Source organism: Apus apus, chromosome 2 (assembly GCF_020740795.1).
Source record: "Apus apus isolate bApuApu2 chromosome 2, bApuApu2.pri.cur, whole genome shotgun sequence".
Taxonomy (NCBI): domain Eukaryota; kingdom Metazoa; phylum Chordata; class Aves; order Apodiformes; family Apodidae; genus Apus; species Apus apus.
This window is the reverse complement of record NC_067283.1, coordinates 119,827,592-119,846,721: the sequence shown is the minus strand read 5'-3', so window position 1 is coordinate 119,846,721 and position 19,130 is coordinate 119,827,592. Positions and strand designations below refer to the sequence as shown.

At 38.7% G+C, this 19,130-nt stretch overlaps 1 protein-coding gene across 1 annotated transcript; it reads left to right on the top strand.

Annotated features, from left to right (window-relative positions):
- The first annotated feature begins 779 nt into the window (after window positions 1–779).
- GGH (gamma-glutamyl hydrolase) lies at window positions 780–16,171 on the top strand. The gene is made up of 9 exons (XM_051611591.1): window positions 780–951; window positions 1,733–1,847; window positions 3,095–3,145; window positions 6,240–6,324; window positions 9,571–9,709; window positions 10,562–10,668; window positions 10,778–10,868; window positions 12,043–12,180; window positions 14,149–16,171. The coding sequence occupies exons 1-9, from the start codon at window positions 819–821 to the stop codon at window positions 14,268–14,270; spliced, it is 981 nt and encodes a 326-aa protein (XP_051467551.1). The 5' UTR covers window positions 780–818; the 3' UTR covers window positions 14,271–16,171.
- Window positions 16,172–19,130: the final 2,959 nt, after the last annotated feature.

The window sequence follows — 19,130 nt, the reverse complement described above, 5'->3', positions numbered from 1 at the left end:
CTTGTGCAAAGCTGGGTGCTTGGTGCCTTCCCATGAATCAAGCACACCAAACAAGATTTTCCATGACGTTTTTATACACACAATTATAAAGTTAGGAAGCTTCCAAGTTCATCCTCCTTATAGTGATTGGTTAGTGATTTACATGTCACATATATATATACATATTACATAACTTTTTCTGCTTTCACGCATGATATGGGGAAGGGTCTTCACCTAGGCAGGGGTCTTTTTGACCCGGGGGTGTAATTTTTAGTATTATAATGACATTATATTTAGCTAAGTTCACCTGAAGGACACAATATGTAACTTCTGAAGTTTCAACTGCCCAAGACTGGTTTAGCCCTCAATATTCTTGATTTTTTGGTTCTTCTTTTATGACATCCTGCATTCCTTAGGTCTAATTATCAAGCCTTCTCCGCCAAGTTGGTGATTTACGTGAGACACTCTTTCAACCAATCGATTAATCGCCTTCTTCAAGGCCTAGTTATTGCAGGATGTCCTCGCTCAGGGCTAGCTGTGGTCCTGTGTGGCTACATATTTATATCCCGGGTACGTCTTGCACAAAGTAACCACATCACTCTACATTTCTGAGTTATTTTCCGAGAATACCAGCGCTGCTTTCCCGCAGGGCCGGGCCGGGGCCGCCACCCGCACCCCCCAGGCCCAGCGCGGGCCCCGAGCCGCCCCTCCCGAACTCCATTTCCCAGCGTGCCCCGCGGCGGGGCCGCAGGCCGGCGGGGCGGGCGCTGGGCCGGGCCGGGCGCTGGGGCGGGAGCTGCGGGGCCGCTCGGGTCTGTCGGGCCGTGAGAGACGCAGCCATGGGGCGCCAGGTCCTGCTTCCTCCCCTCCGGGTCGCCACCCTCCTCCTGCTGTTCCTTCTCCGCTGCGCCGCCGCAGCCTCCCTGGTGCTGCGCGGGCGGCTGGCGGAGCGCAACGAGAGGCCCATCATTGGTAGGGGTCGGCGGGGGCTGGGGAAGGGGAGGGGGCGGCAGCCGGGGAGGGGGCGGCAGCCGGGGAGGGGGCGGCAGCCGGGGAGGGGGCGGCAGCCGGGGGTTCCTCAGCTCCGCGGCCGCTCCCCGAGCGTTAGCGGCCGGCCGAGGGCTGCCTCGCACGCTCGCTCCTAGCACACTCACTCACTCACTCCTCGCACGCTCACTCCTTGCACACTCACTCACTCACTCCTCGCACGCTCACTCCTTGCACACTCACTCACTCACTCCCTCCCTCCCTCCCTCCCTCCCTCACTCCTCGCACGCTCCCTCACTCCCTCCCTCCCTTCCTCACTCCCTCCCTCCCTCCCTCCTCTCACGCCACCTTCGCTGCCCTGTGCAGGGGACGGCTGCTAAACCCGACACGAAACCCTGCCGGTTTCTGTGTGCCGTGAAACGTCTCCTGAAGCGTGGGTTTTATGACAGCTTTTATAAACGTTGCCACGCTAGGCATGCTTTGTTTTACAAAAAAAAAAAAAAAAAAGCACACCTTACAATAGCTGTAACATATTTAATAGAAGGTGTATTACTAAGTAGTTTAACTGAGTCATAGATATTGTGTGTTTATTTGGTACTTTGTGACTAAGCGTTGTAGTTAATGCTTGTAGTTAATGTTTGTGGTTCCTTCAGGCAGTAAATGTAGCACTGTAACCTGGCTCGTAAGAAATTCGAGTTTAATTCTTCTTTTAGCGTGTAGTGCTTCCTATTTGTATAGTGATAATTTTCTTTCTTTGATCCCACAGGGGTATTGGCACAGGAATGTCACTTCGAGAAGTTCAACAAATTTGGAAGTTCTTATATTGCAGCTTCATATGTGAAATTTTTGGAATCTGCCGGTGCCCGAGTTGTGCCAATAAGGTAGATTTTTACATCCTTACAAGTGGGTAATAATTGTTTAACGTAAGAGTATTATTTTAGAGAAAGCAGTCATGCTGCTTTTCTAAGAGTTTAGAACTCCTAAAAGACTATTTGAAATGCCAGTTTTGGAAATCAGAATAAAAGCAGACTGGAACACATACTTTTTAATATTTCTTCTTAAGATAATTGCCTTTCTCTGAAAAATATTTTTTAACCCAGAAAATTATCCTCCTTACTTTCCATGTGTGGTTTGTGAAGTTAGCTATATTCAGTCTAATGTGTAGTGCCTCACAAACACACATAGGTACATATATATACGCTGTCTTTTGTCACATTCTGTAGTCCTAGAATTCAAGTCATGGAGGAAGGCTGTTAGTACTCCTTGAAGAAACCAAAGTCCAGTTCTGCTCAAACTATGGGTCACTAACTCTGCATGTTGTATTTTGTTTGTTGGGTAAAAAGTAGCAGAATAAGTAGCAGAACTGATAATACTTCATAGCCAACAGTTCGTGATAAAATAGTAAATGCACTGGAATCAGATGTTAAAATGGTAATTGTCAGAACTTAATGATACTAATGCAGCTGCAGAAAATCACAATAGCATGTATATATACAGTCCAATAAGAGCGCTAGTTAAGTGCCTGAATTAGAATCCAGTGTTCCTCATGTAGCTGGTGGAGCTTTCAGAATGTTTGCTGACCAGCAGCTTCATCAGTGAATGGAACCTTCTAATTCTGGCAACTAAGCTAGATACAGCAAAGCTGAACACTTTGATTATATCCCATGTATCAGTTCTGCAGTTTAGCTGTCATACTGGTTTGCTGACATTTTGCTGATGCTGAGGTCTTCCTCATCCTGCCGCCTCTCAACTATATCTTGACTGAAGAATGGGTGTGACCCACTGTTTGCTGCTCTGCCCTTCTTGGAGTCGATTGGAAACCGGAGTTGCCAGTCTGCAGGAAATAATAGCCGTTCCATTTGTATAAATGTTAAATTTAACAAGTGTCTGCAAAGGGTCTCAGAGTATCTAATCCTGAACTGTACCTGACAGGGCCCTATTTTCAGTCTTGTGGGTCGAGCTCTTTCAAGTGAAATGTTTCATTTGAATTTGGTCTGCTTTATTCTGTTCAAAGCATGCTTTCTACATATTTTCTGTGTTGCATGTGTCTGTTCAATAATTAATATATTTTTATGGTTAAATATGTTTTATATATATATATGCTGTATCTGTTTTCTTGGTGTTTCAGATTAAATCTTTCAGATGAAGAATATGATAAAATATTCCACTCTATTAATGGGTAAGTTTTGAGCACTGATTTTGTGGTAAAAGACATGATAGTTCTGGTTTTGAGGTCTGTTGGATTCCCAAGAAGGCTCTTTCTACTTCCTTGAGAGGTTGTGCTGAGAGCTCCAGATATGTACATATGTTTTACAACAGAGAGAGCACTATTTCGTCTTATGTTGGTCTGCTGCCTTTCCTTCCTTGAGGAGCACATGCCAGATAATCAGCAACAGTGCCAAGGCTTATTTTGGCGTTCTCTTTTGCTTGTCTGCAGGCAGACAGAAGTGACACTATAGTAGTTAACAATTTTACACGTGAAATAGCCCACTTCCTCTTTGCTAATTTTTTCTTCTTCCTCATTTGAGTCATCACCTTAATTTTTATATTTAATAGGACTTGCTGAATATTTCATCTCTGTTCCAACCCTTTCTTTCCCTCTTTCAGTCCTTTCCATATCTCCTCTATCAGACATGTTTCTGATTTCCAGTCTCTTCTACCCTGTTCTCTGAGGGTGCTTTCTTGCTACTTGAACAGCCCGTCTTGCCTTTTGTGAGTTGAAGGCTTAGGCCTTTGTCAGACAAACATTCTAACTTTTTGTCTGACCTATAGCAACTGTTCACCCATCTATTATTCCTGCATTTTAAATTTGGGATCTAATTTAACACATTTAATTGTGAACTAAGCAAAGTTAAAACCTTTTGTTTGCCTTGTGCTAACAGTGTACTGCAGAAGAGTTAAATCAGCTGATGCTACATTTCACAGGCTTGACTGTATGTGAGCCCATAGCATGTGATTGGGCTACTTGTAGTCATGAGCATCTTAAACCATGAATATTTTTGTTAAGCTTATGCATATACTAGAATCTTAATCAACATGTATAGAACTTGCAGATTTAGATCTGTCACTGGATGAAAAGACTATTGTGCTCTTATGCTCCACAGCATGCCCTGTTCACTAAGATGAGTGTCTTTACTTGATTGTACTGCAAGACTGTATAAGACAATGACACTGTGTCCTCTGTAGCTCCTTATGTTGGACAAAAAATGTATCATTTCATCCCTTTCTTATGGCTGCCAGCCTCTCCTTGGTTGCCAGAAGGACTTTCACCATTGTGGTCTCCCCTTCTTTCTGCCTCATCACCTACCTCAATGCAGAAGAGGGTGTTAGGCAAGTAGATCCAGTTCTCTTATCTTCCTGTCTTTGCAGTGACTGGCAGTTGGGTTTATGCTATGTAGGTCGGTAAGGATGCTCTGTATTTCCTCATGTTGCCCCCCACTGTCAGCTAATAGCTTCCACAGTATAGCTGTGTGTAAATAAAAAATAAGATCTCTGGAGGGAAGAACTTTCCATTTTATGGAAACTTAGAATATAAAAGAGGTACATTGATTTGTCACATTGTAAGAGCTTAGCTCTTACAGTTGAAATTATTTATTTTTAAATGCCACCTTTTTAAAAGCATGACATTTACTATGGTAGAGACAGGATTTTAGGGATACAGCAATGTACTCCTTAGACAGTCTTTGAAATTCACAGTGAATATCATAATCTCTAATCAGAGATACTGGAATATAGGTAGCTGCATTTCAGTTTGCTTATAACAAAGCCAAGCCATTATCATTATTAATTAATGGATTGCATCCTTTTTACGTTAGCAGATACTACGTTTGTTTTTCCTAATTAGTATTGGCTAGTTTTTGGGTTGAGCAAAAGGAGCAGGTGAAGTGAATTTTCTACCAGTTCCAGGTAACAGTTGCCTGCTTTGTCTAACTAGGTCTTTGTAGAAATTTATAATTGGCCTGTTTTGGAAATACTTTTATCTGTATTCATCTTCTATATTGGCACCAGAGAGTAATTTGTTTTATAATTTTGTGAATCATTCACCTTAAGATAAACCTGGTCATGAGGGTTTAAATGCACACTCTTTCTGCAAATGTTTGGGGTCATGTGAGATGTTGGTAGTTTCTAGCTTGTTGTTATTACCTCACTGACACAGGTTGCCATTTCTAGAGCACAGGAATATTGAGTAAGTCCATCTGCCTTTTTGGTAAAAAAATCAGCAACTGATGGATGTGGCTTCAATAAATCTAGTTGGGATTCTGCTGCAGTGGGTTAGGGGGCATTTAGATAGTCAGTTCTGTTGGTTCTCTGGCTACTGTTCTAATTACAGCCAGAAGGGATTTGCTTTATTTTGTGTTACTGTCTCAGATGGTACTTGATTACTTTCCACGTCATCACATGTATATGTTAAATCTCTGCTATCCTGTACTGAGTCTTTTGTGATGTTTGGTTTTGGGGAGCTACACAAAGAATTGCCATTGCTGATTTAAAAAAAAATAAATTTGGTGGTGGAAAAAGATTGTGCACTATTTCTTTGAAGTAGTCTCTGAGATTGCTATGTCTTTTTCAGCTATATTAGATCCTGTGTGACCAAAGGTTATGGCTAAATGTACTTTTTTTTTTCCTTTTTAATAGGAACTTTTTGATCTGTGTTGTCTGCAGTAAGGAGGTCACTCTGCCAGGACCACAATTGTATTTTATGAGATTGAACATGATTAATTAAGATTGGATCCAGCATTTTAAAGTGTTAGGGAGAGCCAGCTGAGAGTCAAGGCAGGATTTGACAGAGTCATTGCACACAACCCTTTTGTATACCAGCTGAACTCTGTATCTTTTGTGTATATTCTGTTTACTCTTATGTTATTCTAGACCTGGTGACTACTTTGTGATAGTAACCATTCTGCAGAAGAACACTTGAGATTTAGGCTATGATTCATTGAAAGACTAAAACAACTAAATGTAGCTGTCTGCCTGGGCACTAGCTGTCTAAACTCACGTCATTAGTGGAATGCCAATCAGTGCAGCCTACAGGGCTGTTCAACCTACTGACCAAGTAGGTGTCTGCTCTAGAAAACATAGTCGAGCCTCCACTGACTTTTCTGACTAGTTCCCTGCTGTCTATAAAGGAAGCTTATATTCCTGTCTACAAATTGCTGAAATGTAGATGTCTTAATCCTACCCTTAAAACCACTGTCAGACCTTTCTCTGTGTACATTGTCCAGGTTTTCTTTTGATCACCATTGCTAATCAGATTCTTGGATGTTGCCTTTCAGGGTACTTTTTCCAGGAGGTGGTGTGGATCTTAAGACTTCAGAGTATTCCAGGGTTGCTAAGATATTTTACCACAAGGCATTAGAGGTAATTACTAAGGAACAGTCTGTTCTTGTTATTGTCACTGTTCAGAGATCAAAATGACAGGGAGGCTCATATTTTCAGTTTCCCATTGGCATCCATTGTGTCAGCTGTAAGCCTGAGATAATAAGTAGCTCATTGCTGGCTTCAGTGTAAAGAATAATTTTGTAGCTTAAGATTCAGACTCCTGACACCCTCTCCTGTTGTATGTTGTGTCATGGTCTTAAATTCCCAAGTTCTTCACATGAAAACAGTATCATTTATTCATTGTACCTGGAGCTTTGTGGCTGTGTAAAACTTGCAAAAAAGTAGCAATAATTCCTTCCAAAAGACCAGACTATTCATTGACATTAAACGTTGAACAGAGATACACATAAATGGGATCATTTGTAGAGGTCTAACGACTAAAGTTTAGACTCAAATAAACCAATTTACAATAATATAACAGTAAGGCCTTCCTTCACGTATATGTTCCAGCTAGTGAAAGACCTTTATTCTAACTTATCTATAAGCAAATGTAGATACATCTTTGGAGGTGCAGATGTTAAACCATTTTACCTGTTTCTTTGCATTGCCAACTGTACATATAGCAGACTTTTAAAGAAAGCACTAGTTTAACTTATAACACAAAAAAGGGGAGAAGAACTTTTGAAAGGTTATATTAGTTATTTTAAAATATTTATATGATCATTAGCCTTATTTAAAAAAAAAAAAAAAACCCAACATAAAAAATCCGGGAAAGCTGTTTCTTTGAAAGAACATCAGGAAGGCTCTGAATTCTTATTGAAGATACAATTATCTTACAGTATAAGAGGTGGCTTTTTTCCCAGATTATTGTCAACACATTTTGAAGTAAAATTTGCATTGTGGAAATGAATGGAGATTCATTGAGCTTTATATGCACTCAACAATTTGTTACTAATCCTCTATTCAAATTGAATAAAAGTTTAAATTTTCTTCCTTTTTTCATCTTTAGTGACTTTATTTTATTTTCATCTAACCTTGATTAAAATTTTCACACAAGTCATACTTTGGAAAACTTTGCCCAATTCTAGAGCTAGCTATGAGTAGTACTTGAACTGTTACCAGCTTCCACTGGCAATGAGCGATTTCTCTTATGTCCTTATTGCCAACTTTCCACCAGCAGGCAAGGACTTCACAGGCAGTGGCATTCACAGAAGCAGTCAGCTGCTGCAAATCAGTAATTCAGTTACCTACTCTTCAATGCCCATGCCACCAGTGTTGTTATTCTTTTGTCTATCTCTTGTCTTTATCTGTGGTGATTGTTAGTCTGTCACCTTAAACCTGAATCTCGCAAAGACTGTCTCACTTATGTAGAAGAAAATTATGTCGTTTGTCTTTTTGAAACTGCTCACTTTGTGAAGTGCAGCCTGTGTCTTGGTATTCAGTTTTGGGATGAGGGTTTCTTGTGGTTTGCAGTAGTATTATGAAATTCTGTTGACAACTATTATGAAATTCTTTGGACATTTCACAAGGATTAACATAATTACTTATGTTGTCATTTTATGGTTGGAGAAGCAAGTTTATTAGATGATACATGTATTTCGTGTGAGTGAAAGGCAGAAAGTGAATTTTGGTTCATCATAGGTGACTCTTAATTAATAAGTTGGGGTTTTTTTTCTTTGTTCTTTGTGATCATTGCACATTTTATTTTCATCTCTTGAGGCTTAATTAGAGCTATAAAGTGTAAACACTGGTAGTTTTACTAAAGTAAGGTGAGCTATTATAGTAGAGAGCATATTAGCAGGTACTGAGCTGACTCAATTGTATGTGTTTTTAAAATGTACAAGGGCTCCTTTTCTTTCTGAATGTTCACGATGAGTAATGACTCTGCTTTAACATGAATCAAAGATGTGACGTGCTAACCCCCATCCAAGTAAATAGAATTTTACTAGCTAGGCAAAAGCCTAAATGAAATACTGTGTTCTAGCTTTTAAATTAGTTTTTAAAATGTGACGTCCTCAGTGTTGCTTAACCTCCAGGCTAATATTTATTTTAAAAACAAAAGGTGGAAGCAAAAATATTTACAATTCATTTGTAGTTGTTCTTAAGCTGTAGTCCATTTTTTTGGCCATTAGTGGTTTTATTCCTCACTTACGTGGAAGAAAGTGGAGTTACAAGTTCTGTGCCTCTAAGAATGCATGACAACTTTTCATAAAGATTCTGCAGCACCATTAGCCATCTTTCTGTAAATCTTCCATTTTTACTCTGAGAAGAAGGGCTTATAGGGGCTTTTATTACCACACTATCAGTAACGCAGTAGGGTAACATTTATACTCTCATCCTGTAATTTCAGCTTTCTCAGGAATGACTTTTGAGCAGCAGCTCTTCTCCAGGTGGTGGGTGTGGTGTGGTATGCATAATTCAAAAATGTTTCGAAACAAGACTACTCAAATTTCACAAAAACGGGAGTTCTGGAACATCCCAGTCTCTAACATGTTCTTACCCGCAGGAATTAACCGTACCAAAAATGCAAATTTCTACTTTGTATGCACTTTGTTTAATTAAGTGTCAAAAACCTAGTTTTGTTCCCTTTTTGCTTTCCTTTTCTTGCTTTTGCTTTCTTCTCATTTTTCACACTTACCCACCAGTTTTAGTTAGTTTGAAAATTACTGTCAGTTTTTTATATTGCTTCAAGTTACAATTTGTCTTTCTGGAAGACAAGTCCAAACCTACTAGCTAAACAAGCATAAAAGTATGTAACTTAAGACCATAGCCATGCTAATAATAGGATTTATATTTTCTTAATACAGGTAGGTGGGCACAGGCAAAGAGCCCTTGCTATGTGATCATAACATACTACATATAAAAGTATGAATTGTAATTAATATGCTTTCCTTCAAAATGGTGATGAATTGGTTTGTGTCCATTCTTACGACTGCCTTTTTTATAGAAGTTTTGCCATTTTGTGGTTTATGTTTAGGCTGCTCTCAGCATTACTTCTTAGTAGAACAGAGCAGTCAAATTAATATCAACATTGGGCTCAGTTTACTGCTCCAGTGGACATGTGTATATCCCCTAGCCTTCATACTTGAGAAAAACTAATGAAGTCCGTGTTTATTCCAGTTGTAACTGAACTGTTGCAATTCCTCTGGTAGCAATTTGGACTTCTATAGTAGTTTTACTTCTCACCTTCACAAGAGAAAGCGAAAAGAGTAGCAAGTTCTCTTCAGGCTTCTTTCTGTAAATCTTCAGTATTTTTTCCTTACATTGTTGCTTTTTGTTTTGAAGGCTAACGACAAAGGAGATTATTTCCCAGTGTGGGGAACCTGTCTTGGACATGAAGAGCTTACGTATCTCACAAGTAATGAAGTTTTACTTGTTAACACCAAGACAAATGGTTTTGCACTCCCTCTGAACTTTACTTCAGGTGAAAAATCCATTACATCTCATGTCTGAGTTTTGCTGAGAGGTGTTGTGTTTTGTTCATGATAAATACACAGCGCTGAATATTTGGGACATTTCTGATTATCTTGTTAAATTCTTTCTTATTAAGTTGCAATGACTTTTTATAAAATCAGTGCAGCTCTTTTACTTTTAAGACAGAAATGTGAGCACAAGCCATTTGAAACCAACAGCAGTCAGCAAAAACCACGGTTGTGGCTCTTAGAGTCTTTTGATAATTATTACCTACAAAAATAATGTGAGTGTAGGTCCCTTTTTGTTACTGAGCTGAGCAACATTTATGGGTCTAAAACTCAGAGAGCAGGTGATTTTAATTTTTTCAAATCTTATCTTTCCCAGTGATGAATATTAGCATTTGCTGCCCCATTTATGTGGTATTGAAAAGAGAGGTACCTTAAGACAGAGCTGTACCACTTAGCAATACAGGTAAAATATGGCCACTGTTGATACTTTATGCTTTAATTTGTGAATAATCCATCTGCAGACCATGTAACATTCACAAATTCTGTCCTATGTGCTCATTGTGAATGGAAAGGTCACTGGAACAAGTGGTGAAGGATGATGCTTGTTTTAGCAAGAACTCAAGTAGTAAAGTTGTATCCTCTTTGGCTCAAGGCTGGAGGAAAGTGGTAACAGCATATTGGAAACCTGTTGTAGTTAATTCACTGATTTTCCTTACAGTGTATTCTAAACTCATACAATTACAGAAAAAAGTTTAATGCAGTCTTTTATTTAATTACCTCCTCTTCAGCATTAGTCCATCTGTTATCAGCTTGGGTAACGGACAATATTCTTTTTTCATTTTTCTTTTTAATAGCTGCAAAAGACAGTAGATTATTCAAGAACTTCCCTGATGATGTGTTACATGCATTTGCTACTGAACCATTGACATCAAACTTTCATGTGTGGAGCCTCTCCATGGAGGTATTTGATAATTTAATTTCCTGAACACAGATGTTTTTGCTCTGATAAAACTAGAAACAAATGAATAAATAAATAACACATCTTTCCCCCATCCTCCTCCTTATGACAGAATTTCACAAAGAACGAGAAGCTTCGTAACTTCTATAATGTTCTGACCACTAACACTGATGGTGAAGTGGAGTTTGTATCTACCATGGAAGGTAGGGAAATTAATTTCCTTTGTTAACTCTAACTGTAACGAACTAGTTCTTTAGAGGTTTTGTGCTATTGATGTTAATTTGTATTGCAAACTTGCTATTAAGAGTAGCAGGGTGAGCATCAGTCCTGACAGTGCGTTGGCTGTGAGGGGCATAACTCTGTTTGCAGGGGTATGGTATTTTTGAGTACATGTGAGCCTAATTACTTAATTCTCTCACCTGTTGTTCCCCCTTTAGTAGTGGAATATTTGAGTGCTGTGAAGTGTAGTGCCATGTGCCGCAGTTGCACCTTGCTTTCTGTCTGCTTGTGCTTGTCTTCCTGTGATGCTTAGCCTCTGTTTGCTGTACAGGGAGCACAATTCAAGGTACTGAGGTAACAGCAACCCTCCCTCATTACTTGAGGAGCAATACTGGTCATTGCCCTCCTCCAAAAGCGTTTTGCATTCCTTATCTTGGGTTGCATATATTTTGCACCCAGGCTTGCTTATCTCAAGAAACAAGTTAGCTCTTTAGGGAGTGGTTTATCTTGATAAGTGCACTTAGTAGCAGCTCTACAGTAAGGCTTAGCTGTCAGCCCTGAGGTTCCTCTGTATGGTGTGCTGGCTGTCCTCCAGAAGAGAAGAATAGCAGTTTGATCAGAAAACCTGGTTAAACTAATGACTGGCATTGCCCATGCCTGCAAGCAGTTAGCAAAGAGCAGTCATCAGCTGCTTTTCTCTGTAGGAGAGTTAAGGACTGCCTTCGTGCTGCTTGTATCAGGCCTGGCACTGAGCAGATAGGAACTGCCCCTGGATTGACTGGGCCTTCAAGGAAATCCTGAAATACTTGGATGTGTCACAGGAAAGTGCCAGGGATATCCTGTGTGGCTGTGAATGTTGTATGTTGAGTGATGCTGGCAGTAGATAGGAAGTTTTGAGACTGACACACTTGTAGCATTATATTTTTGTATGCAAAAATCTTTTTGTGTGGAATAAGGTCCTTCTTTTACAATATTCCTTTTTTTCCTTCAGTTCTACTGTGACTTTAACAGAATTTCAACTTGCTGTTTAAGCTTTTTTTAAAACTGTTGATAAGTGAGGTATTTTTTGTAGCTTATCTTTGAGTTTCTTTTGCATTAAGACTAAGTACATAATTTTTAAAGCATAGACCTTGCATACGTGCTTTGTGTTTGTTGCAGCATACAAATATCCAGTTTATGGTGTACAGTGGCATCCAGAGAAAAATCCTTTTGAGTGGAAGACTTCACCAGGCATTCCACATTCCCCATCAGCTGTAAGAGCATCATATTATATAGCTGACTTCTTCATTAATGAAGGTAAAAAGTTTATTATCTATAAAGGCAATTTTTTAGAGTGAAGCATTAGTGAAAGTCTTTGAAGATGACAGACCTCTTTTTCAGCTGTCAAAGTTCAGTACATCTTACTGCTTTCTGAGAAGATTACTCTGCAAGCTTTACAGGTTTATAAAAAAAGAAAGGTTACTGGAAATAGAATGGCTTAGTAAAAGTGACACCAAAAGGCCAAATATTCCACAAACTCTTTCCAGTAGAAATGCCCTGTCTGTGCTGTGACTTTCTACTGTTTTCAGTGATCACTATAACATTTTAGCCTCCCTTGCACAAAGAATTAAATGAAAAAAATAGTCCAGGAAAAAAATACTCCATTTATAATTCCAGAGGTTTCTTCTGTTCCAAACTGAGTTACAGTCATTCAGTGTATTCTCAGTTTTGCTTGCAAAATAAGTGCACCAAAATTATAAATAACATTTGGGCTAATTATACAGATGTTTCAAAGGGGTGCAATATAGGGCCCAAAAATTATGTACTATAGACAACATAATTTTTTTTTAATTTTACAGAGCTTCTAGTTTGATTTTGTTACCTTAAGAAGCTACAAGTATCTGATGTGTAAAATTTTGGTACTTCATGACACTTCTGGTCTATTCGCTATAAGTGGGTTATAAATATGGGAGTGTTTGAATCCATGAAACTTACTTTATTCCTTTATACTTAAGAAACCATTCTGCTGAAAGATTATTTTCATATTTTAAGTTTACTATTTATGAAATGGTCCTATGTGATTTGGGCTATGAAGAACATAATCAGTAACCTAATTGAGTTTGGTCTCTGGATTTATCTCTATCCAAAGAGTCACCTAATTGGAGAAAGCAGGCAGCGATTTAACAAAATGCAGGTTGTGCTGGCCTGGGCACTGAGAGTGTAGAAATAAAAGTTATGCTTCATAAAATTTTAAGAATTTCAATAGGTACTCATGGGAGACTAGGGCAAAAATAAAGGAGAAAGTATAGTAAGAGTGTGTTTTTTCTTTAATAGTCTAACACTAAGATGCAGCAGGTATTCTAGTTTTGTTTGCTACGTTCAGTCTGCACAGTATATTACAGGCAGAAGTAAGCTTGCTCAGGCCATTATCCAAGTAAATGTGGCAACGAAGTGCCAGCTTTCCTTGTAAGTTCTGTTGAGACACACTGCTTGGGAGTTCTTTTATACACAGGTAATAAGCTTGTGCATAGTTCCACACAGATAAGTCACTAGCTTTTGGATCTGTTGTCCTTCAATTATAGTAGAACAAACTTGTGTCAGCCATCACTATGTGTCTACCCCCATCTTGTATACCAAATCACAAGTTATTCTTCATTATCTCTCCAGTCTGTGTACAGCTACTCCTATTGAGTGTTTCATAGCATAACATTGCACTGAGTAATTTATGGTTTTAGCCAATGTAAGACATTATGTCTTCTTTAACTTTGAAAATAACCGCAGAGTGAAAAATGTAAACTCTTTTCCACTGGCAAAAATATGCTCATCTATGATTACTTAGTAACTAAACCATTCTAGTGAAATATTATTTTCATATCCATCCATTGTTAATTTCAACTTGTGTAGAGTGGATAATATGATAAATCAGATGAGGATTGAGTTTTTATTGTCCTCACAAGCACAATCCATACTAACACTGCAGCTTTCAGTAGGCTGGTACTCTGACACATTTCTTTCAGTATTACAGATATCTCTGGCAGATACAGTATCTTGTGGATAAATGTTCTTGTACAGTCTTGGCTTTAAATTAATAATTAATTTTTTCAATCCTCAGTAATAAAATACTGCTGTAACCAACTTCCTGAAGATGTATCTTCACAGTTCTTCACCTACTAGTTAATGTGATTCTATTTGCTGTTATGCTACGTAGAATAACTTATTTGCCAAGAAACCTACTGTCAAGGAGGATAACAGTAAACTGATGTGTACTTTTACAATGTTTTACAGCCCGGAAGAGCTTGCACCGTTTCCCCAATGAAGATGAGGAAACAAAAGAATTGATTTATAATTATGCTCCAATATATACAGGAACATTTTCTTCATTCCAGCAAATCTATTTTTTTGATTGAGTGTTGTGTCAAATGTGCAGTGTTGCTATTTATAAGTGGAATTATTTGCCAGCATTGCATAATTAAACTGATAGAGTACCCTGCATGTGACAGAAAGACAGAACAATTCTCTTCCTTTAAAATTATTAATCTTGTGTTTCTTCTTCACTGTTGGACCATTAATATAACAATTTACTTTCAATAATTGTCCTGGATCACACTTTAAGGCAAGCTACAGAAAAGCACAATTTTCTTCCAGGGAAGAAATCTTGATTATGCTTATAAACTTGGAAGTAATCAGGTTATTATTGCAAGGAAAAACACCATATTCATGTATTTTTAAATATAGAAGTTAAGTTTTAAAAAATGTTGTGGTGTATGATAGCACTAGAGGCTTAGATACATTGCCTAGTTAAATTCTTTCCCTTTCAAATTATTTAACAAATGAGACTCCTGATCTTGGATCTGTCATAAACACGGATGTAACCAAGTTCTTGACAGTGGCCAAATAGTAAGGAGATAGGACAGAAAAGAGACATTTTTCCTTAAAAAGCATGTTATATCCCATTTGTGAAGCTCTTTCTCTTGTACATTCAGCATTGTTTAAAATGCTTATACCTTGTGACTTCTACATAAATATGAGGATGTGTGAACTAGGTGTCACAAACATCAGGTAAAATAAGTAAGTTTGGAGGGCATAGTTAAGTGCTCATTCCACTTTCTCTTATTTTCAAATTCAGTTTTATAAATCCTTGAGGAATGTGTCTGAGAGTAACTGGGCTCAGCAGACAGGTAGGAAATGCAGACGTCCATTTCTTTGTATTTAAAAGAATGTAAACCTATTTTTGTCTTTGCATAGTCTGACTTTTCCTGTAGCTACTGGATAGAATTCTCACTTTGAGTCAAGAAATAGTTTGCCATTGACAGTAAAGGCAGCAGTTTGTTTCTGTCTTGTTGGATAGTTCAATGCAGCTAGAATTCAAACAGCAAATGAATGTATATGAGAAACCTATTAATGTTGGCATAATGTGATTATAGCAGTTGCATTCAATACACTATTATACCTTTTAAAAAAATTTGCTCTGCTTTCACTTAGTGAAAATTTTGTTCAGTGATTTTATGTGATGTCCAAAAAGAAACTAAGATGTGACAATCAAATATAGCTCTCCTCTGTTGCACAGCTTCCAAACTCTGTTAACATCAGTGGGGATTTGGAGTTTATGAAGAGTTCAGCTTTGTACCTCAGCTCTGTTTTGTAGTACCTTACATGTTCAAGTACCATATCTGAAGGAAGCTGGTACAGTTCTCAGGTTTTGCAAGTAAAGGACTCTGACTTGTTTATCATGAAACAACTGTGTAAAAGAATTTTAAATGCATTAGCAATCTGTGACTACCAGGAAGACACTACCAGGTAATTATAAGCATAAACGTGATATTGCAGGTTATTTCTACATTAGTGAGATCGGCCAAATTCCATAAATGGAACCTTTTTTTAATATAGATTATTTTGTTACATTAACTATATTAGAATAGAACCTGAATAGAGCCAAGACTAAAAAGAAGATTGCACTGTACAGTTGCATATAAAAGTAGCAGCTAAGATATTGACAAACCAAGTCCAGTGTTCTTATTCAGTCTGAGTTCTTTGGAATAGCTCTAACAATTTGCCTAAGTAAGAAAAGCAGGTTTTAGCCTTAAAACCAGGGATCGATCTTGCAAGTGAAGTGTCTGTTAAGTACAATGGTAGTAAATAGTTCCTAAGTGTGTGACTATGAGAAATATTGTGTGCAATATGATGAGAGAGCAGTGTATTTATTAGAAATTTGTATGTCTTTCCTTTATATCCTTTATCTTGTGAAGCCTTATTTAATGGTATCCATGTTTTTCTATGATACATGAAATAAACTTTTATTCAAGCAGAAGTGTATTTTGGTTCTCTTTTAGATACCACAGGTAAAACATTAAAGTTGTTGTCTTTTTATTTCCATCTGTGACAGTCACAAATCAGAAGGCTGCTATAACCTGTGTCCACTTGGAATGATCATGTCAGCAAGTCAGGATCAGGATAACTGAGAGCTGTGGCCCAACACAGCTCAGGCAGGGACCCATCCATGCCCAGAATCTGAGCTTAAATGCACTTTAAATGTGGCTGCTGAGCCAAGAAACAGAAGCTTTCAACAAAGATGCCTGCAGCTCTCATGCAGCCTTTTCACTGCAATCTCATCCCAGCTGCAGTGTGTCAGAGCTCACTTGTGCAAGGCAACCAAACCCCCACAGCGGTGGGAAGTGGTCACAGAGCCTGTTGGTGCTTTCAGGGCTCTCAGAGTTGTAAGCAAAGCATGGCTGTCTGCATACCTGCCATCTTCCATCAAGGTCTCCTGCAGTGAGAAGCAAACTAGATGAACCCAGAATTGGCTAGCACTCACACAATAGAGGGTTTAAAAATTTGTTTTAAACAAGTTTCAGTAGACCTCCTGTCTGCTCTAAGTGATTTACCGTGTAGTTTTTAAATTGTTCAGATAGAACTTCTGGCACAGTTTTTAGGATTAATGCTGGAGAGAGAATGAAATGAGCCTGTGGTCATATTCTCAACTTATTCAGATTGTGGCTTGTGAGCCTAATCATCTTGCTTGCTGCTGTGTGGAAGAAAAAACATCCGTGGATCAGCAAGGTAACCCTGTGTGTCTTGCGGATTATATTCAACCGTCTTTCAGAAGACGTTTGACGTTTTTTATCTTTGTACTATTCTCCTTTTACCACTAGATGGCCTACGAGAACCAGTATTTCGTGCAGTTTTTTAGTCGGGTGTAGTGGTGTCTCAAGTTTTTAAGTGTGTTGAATTAGGGTATTTACTGTATTGTGGTGTTTACTTATGCGCCAGGATATTTGGGAAGTGGGGGAAGACGAAGGGAGAAGAGAGAGTTAGACTGGAATCTTACTGGCATAACTGGCCAGACTGGTAGGATTGGAGGTGAGAAATGGAGCACATGAGCATAGGATTAATTCTGCTGGTAGCAAATCTTTATTTCAATGAATATTTAAAGCCTTTCGGAATTAGCTGAAGGTAACTGGAATGACATCCTAGTTTTCAGGTGGTTGTTCCTTCTCTATAGGTACAGAATCTCTCTTGGTTACTTTTTCTGTAAACAGGAAATTAGGTCACGCAAAACAGAACAGCTTAGATGGGAAATGCTGAGAACCTGAGCTCAGAAACCCTTTGCCTGGTAGTTAGGAAAGACCAGTTTTAAATCCTTCAGGCAAGGAAGAAACTACAAGGAAGAAAATTATAAGTGCTCTAAGTACATCATTAACTTGTGGGTTATGCTCTTACTGCTTTGGGGGAGGGGGAACAACAACCCACTCAAACCCCCACCAGTTTGGGGCTGACCAGCTATGCAAAATTCCCTAGGAAGGTAGTAAATCTAAAGCAGAGATTAGTGTTTGTGCAAGCCATGACCCTATTCCCACTCTAATGCTGACTAGCTTATTTTTAGACTAATTTTCAACTTTTTTCACTTCATTGTCAGTGCCCCCTTATTCATCACTGTGGCTGCCATTCAGCGAAAGGATATTGGAAGCTGGACCACACAAGGGCAGATTTCCATAGAAATGAGCGGCCTGTAAGGAGCAGGTAGTATTTTCTTTGAACAGAGAGGAAAGTGCAGGGACAGTTTGAACAAGCAGGAAGAACAATAATTAATAGTTTCCCAGGTGTGTGTTAGCTCTGCATTGCCCTTACGAGGCCAGAGTCCTGAGGGGAGGGAAATATGTATGTGTGTGATCAGGCAGCTGAAGGCTGCATTCCAATGCATACTCAAGAATGTTTGGTTTTGAGGCAGGAGGGCCTTTTATCACAGCAATTAATTTAATTTTTTAATATATTTTTTTCTTTTTTCTTTCCTAACACTTTTCTGTACCTGGTGGCGGTGTTATCACAAAAGCTACAGGAGTTGACTAGTGTTCCAGTCCCATTAAAGTTTCTAATGACTATTCAAAGTGTTTTGATTTGAGTACTTACATGGAAGACAGATTGATAGATCCTGTGAGGTAATTGGTTACCTTCCCTTGTTAGCCCTGTGTTTTTCCCCAGGGCAGGCTTTTTTCCTAATCCAGTGCTCATTTATAGAACAAATAGTGAGGAATATACTGCCCAGGGCCATCTGTTGATCAGGATACTATTCCAGCTTTTATCACTTCCTCATAAAGTTTATATATGTTTCATAATGTAAGTAGTATGTTTTAAGAGCTAATTTTCTCGGTGACTTTTTATTTAACCAAAAATTTCCAAGACCCTTTCGTGCAAGATCCCCAGACCATCTAGCAGTAGCCATCCCTATTTGAAAGAGCTCTCAAACAAGGCATTTGTTCCAAAGCTAAGCAAAAATATCTCAAGTTCCCTTCTTTGTGATTCTCAGAAATGTAGTGAACAAGCATTTCTCACAACCAAGCTTTCTGTAAATGAAAAGCAAAAAGCAAACAAAAGCAATTGGGTTGAGTACCATTAGCCCAGAACTATGTAACTCCCAAGCATCCTTTGATGATTTAGACTGGAAGGTATTTCATTGTGGCATTGCAGTTATTCAAGTCCAAGAGGTGATTTTATATGTGTGTAAAAGCATAAAATGGCAATTTTCTGGCGAGGAGCATGGTAGGACATTAGTTTCTCCCCGTGACCTTTTTGAGGCAACAGTCTAAATGGGTTGTAGTCACCTTCTTCAGCCCCAGAATTCTTCAGACTGGAAAATTTAAATACCTGTATTTCACTGGGGTGTACTCAGTAGTTCCCACACTAGGCCAGCTCCTAAGGGCCTGCTTTTTCAGGAGACAATGAGACTTATATTATGATGATCACTTATTAATTACTATTAGTAATAAATACTA